Source organism: Phaethon lepturus, unplaced genomic scaffold, assembly GCF_000687285.1.
Source record: "Phaethon lepturus isolate BGI_N335 unplaced genomic scaffold, ASM68728v1 scaffold962, whole genome shotgun sequence".
Taxonomy (NCBI): Eukaryota; Metazoa; Chordata; class Aves; order Phaethontiformes; family Phaethontidae; genus Phaethon; species Phaethon lepturus.
This window is the reverse complement of record NW_010520999.1, coordinates 1-4,064: the sequence shown is the minus strand read 5'-3', so window position 1 is coordinate 4,064 and position 4,064 is coordinate 1. Positions and strand designations below refer to the sequence as shown.

General features: G+C 43.8%; 1 protein-coding gene across 1 annotated transcript in view; it reads right to left on the bottom strand.

The window, feature by feature from the left end:
• LOC104628843 (C-type lectin domain family 1 member A-like) overlaps positions 1 to 1,160 on the bottom strand; it is a 5,421-nt gene extending 4,261 nt beyond the window's left edge. Inside the window, 1 exon segment of the mRNA XM_010297556.1 lies at positions 1,049 to 1,160. Within this exon segment, the coding sequence (XP_010295858.1) occupies positions 1,049 to 1,160 (112 nt within the window).
• Positions 1,161 to 4,064: the final 2,904 nt, after the last annotated feature.

Below are 4,064 nucleotides of genomic sequence, written 5' to 3'. Positions count from 1 at the left end.
GTTCAGCAGCACTCCCAACCCTCCACCCCCCCATGAAGAGCCACCTGGTGACTCCATAAAGAGTTCTTCTTCCCGTCTGCATTATATTTTAAGGATGAACCAAAATGCGAGTTGAGAAGATGTGGTGCCTCTGTTAAAGGGGTCTGTTTGAAAGGACTCACTGGACATGGTTTGGATGGAACAGGTAGAGGATTCCTTGGCTTTGACACATGATCACTGTAGTGATCCTTTGACTTAGAAGTAGGTGATCCTCCCGCTCCCCTTTGGCAGTACTGTAGTACTCTGCTTCGCCAGAACAGACTAAGGAAGTGCTTGCATACCATCCTACCCTTCGCACAAATCCTTCCCGCTCTCAGGGCACACAGTGCTCAGGCTGCGTGCCAGCTCCAGGCTGAAGCCCAGCTCAGGAAAATTCTGGAGTCCAAAATGCAGTTTCCCTGGATTCAAAAGTTCCTGAGAGTTACCATCACCAAACAGTCACGGCAAGGCAGTATGACGGACCTTTCAGATGAGAAATATTTAACTCAAGGTTGGAAGCCCTCTTGAAGTACATGGTTTAGCCCAACCCGAGCTATGGGACTTGACAAGGGAAATAACATGACATATGCACTCAGGCCTGGTGCTGCCTCATCCCTTCTGGCCTTAAATGCCATGCATCTTAAGCATTTTCTGAAAAAGTGGGTTCCAGAGGGGAAAACATGAAAGGTTTTTTCCTATTAAAGTCATATTGTCCTGTCTCTATAGCTATTTCCTGTAATAATAAATAAACAATAAATAAAACTAATCACATTAAGGCTGATTCCTACATTACAGAGTTTGATCCTGAAGTCTTTTCCTACAGAAGTTTAGGGCAAGTAATGATACAGTTCCGCTCTATGTGTTTTCACATTTATGCATGCTGTTTTTTGTCAGACAAAACAATACATACAGTGCATAGAAATAAACATTAAACATGTAAGTACATATTTTTCTTATTTACTGGATGAACAAGAGATACTGTTCCTATTGCTATAGCGCAGAAAGTTCAAAGAGCGAGTGTCAGTCGTACCTTGGCTGATGTTCAGGGACATGTAGTGTCTGGCTGGGTGCTGTGCCAGGTGATTTAAATTAGAGTATCCATCCTCTTCCTCTGTATTTGTACGCATTATCTGAGAACTCATTCGTGGTTCATTAATGATCCTCTTAAAAGACAGACTGAACGCTTTGTGAAGGAGAAGCAAAAAGAAGGGCAGAAGGAGGGAGGGGGTAGGAGGATGACTCACACTTCAAATGCCCTAAGGCAAGATATTCGTATTCAAGTATTATGTGCGACTCCTCCTTTTCCTCCCTCAGGGGAAGAACTCCTCTCTTCCCACCCATCACATCTCAGCTTGGGTCTGAGACACACAGGGATGACATGAGTCTCAGTAAACGAGTGGCCTGCCATTTAACCTTCCTATGACCTTCATCTTCTTTGAACTTTCCACATTTTAAAATAGAACAAACACCTTTGATTCATCTCAGAGGCAGACTAACTTCAGCTCTATGCCTTTTTTATTATTCAGTTTTAAGGGCTAAAATTCTAGGTGTCTGTATTCAACTGAGAGAAAAGCTGACAGCTGCAAATAGCTAAATATTAAAAAATATTTCATCACACAGAGGAGGCAGAAGTGCTGTCCAGAGTCTAATGTCATCTTCTCAGAGGGAGAAGTGGGAAATCAAAGCATGGGTGTCCTGGTTTCATCTAAGATAGAGTTAATTTTCTTCCTAGTGGCTGGTATAGTGCTGTGTTTTGGATTTAGTATGAGCATAATGCTGATAACACACTGGTGTTTTAGTTGTTGATAAGTAGTGCTTATACGAACTCAAGGACTTGTCAGCTTCCTGAAAAACTTCTACTTCCTTCTACTTTCATGCCCTGCTAGTGAGGAGGTGAACAAGAAGCTGGGAGGGAGCATGGCCAGGACAGCTGATCCAGCCTGGCCAAAGTCATATTCCATACCATATAATGTTATGCTCAGTATATAAACTGGGGGGAGTGGGATGAGAGGTGGTGACTGTGGCTTGGGAACTGGCTGGGCATTGGTCAGTGGGTGGTGAGCAATTGTATTGTGCATCACTTGTTTTGTATATTATATTTTTATTATGTTTTTATTATTATTATTCCCTTCTTTTTCTGTCCTATTAATCTGTCTTTATCTCAACCCATGATTTTTACCTTTTTTTTTTTTCCAAGTCTCCTCCCCATCTCACTGGGGAGGCGAGTGAGTGGCTGCATGGTGCTCAGTTGCCAGCTGGGGTTTAACCACTACAGTGGGAAAAAAGTCACAGACAGGATTTAACGAATAAGAGAAGTGAGCCTTTGTGGCAAAGGCTGACTGCATACCAGATTGACCTAGCAAGAGTGTAGTTAATAGGGTGAAGGAGGTGATGATTGTCTTCTCTCCATCACTTCTGAGTATGCAGCTGGAGTACTGTGTCCAGCTTTGGGCTCCCCAGTAAAAACAAAACAGAAAACAAAAACCCCATAAACCACATAAATACTAAAACTGGTCAAGGGGAGAGCCACCAAGATGCTTAGGAGATGGAGCACTTGATTTACAGGGACAGACTCTGACAACTAGGTTTGTTCAGACTGGAGAAGAAAAAGTTAAGGAGAATTCATCTGCAGTCTCTCACTGCATGAAGGGGCTTTGGAGAAGGTGGAGCCAGACTCTCAGAGGTACACAGTGAAAGGACAAGAAGCAATAGTCGTAAGTTACAAGTAGGGTGGTCAAATATTGGAAGAGGAGCCCAGAGAGGGTGTGTCATCTCCATCCATGGAGATTTTCTGAATTTGACTTGACAGGGACCAGACTGATCTGATCTAGCTTTGAAATTAGACCTGCTGAGCAGGAGTTTGGACCAGATGTTCTCAGAGGTCCATTCCAAACCAAATCTTCCCATGACTCTGTAATCTATGAGTATGAAGGGAAGACTGACTACAATTTTTAGGGGAGAATGCCCAAGGGAACAATAGTAGATCACCTGAAATAGCATCATCTGTTCCCCTTTCTTGTAACTTGGAGAGAAAAATTTAGAAAGTGAGAAACAGACTGGATACTACTTTCTTTAGTAACTGGAATTCTCTGCACCACCCAAGTACAATAGTAGCCCCTTTTTGTTTTTGCAAAGCCTGGCTCACAGGTCGCTGGGCCTTCTGCACAGTGCTGTGCACTGCTGCTTTTTTTCTCTGGAAATTCCCAAACAGGAGAACATAGGATGTATTAAAGACATGATGTTAAGAGAGAAGGTTCTGAAAGGTTGGCACCTCACGTGCTGCCTCAGATGTTTCAGATGAGTAGAGGTTTATTTAATTTATCACAAAACAAATTAAAAAACTGACTAAGTGAAGTCAGGGACAGAGCGAAGGACCATGTTCCATGAACAAAATTATACCAGTTGAATCACAGAATCATGGAATGGTTTGGGTTGGAAGGGACCTAAAAGATCATTTAGTTCCACCCCCCCTGCCATAGGCAGGGACACCTTCCGCTAGACCAGGTTGCTCAAAGCCCCATCCAGCCTGGCCTTCACTTTCAGGATGGGTCATCCACAACTTCTCTGGGTAACCTGTTCCACTGTCTCACCACCCTCATAGTGAAGAATTCCTTCCTTATATCAAATCTAAATTTCCCCTCTTTTAGTTTAAAACCATTACCCCTTGTCCTATCACTACATGCCCTTGTAAAAAGTCCCTCTCCAGCTTCCTTGTAGTCCCCTTTCAGGTACTGGAAGGCTGCTATAAGGTCTTCCTGGAGCCTCCTCTTCTCCAGGCTGAGCAGCCCCAACTGTCTCAGCCTGTCCTCATAGAAGAGATGATCCAGCTCTTTGATCATCTTTGTGGTCCTCCTCTGGACTCGCTCCAACAGGTCCATGTCCTTCGTATGTTGGGCGCCCCAGAGCTGAGCACAGTACTCCAGGTGGGGTCTCACGAGAGCAGAATAAAGGGGGAGAATCACCTCCTTTGTGTCTAACTGTGATTTCCTTTCCTACAGTTTCTGTTAGTTGCCTCCAGTAATCACAGAATCACAGAATCACAGAAT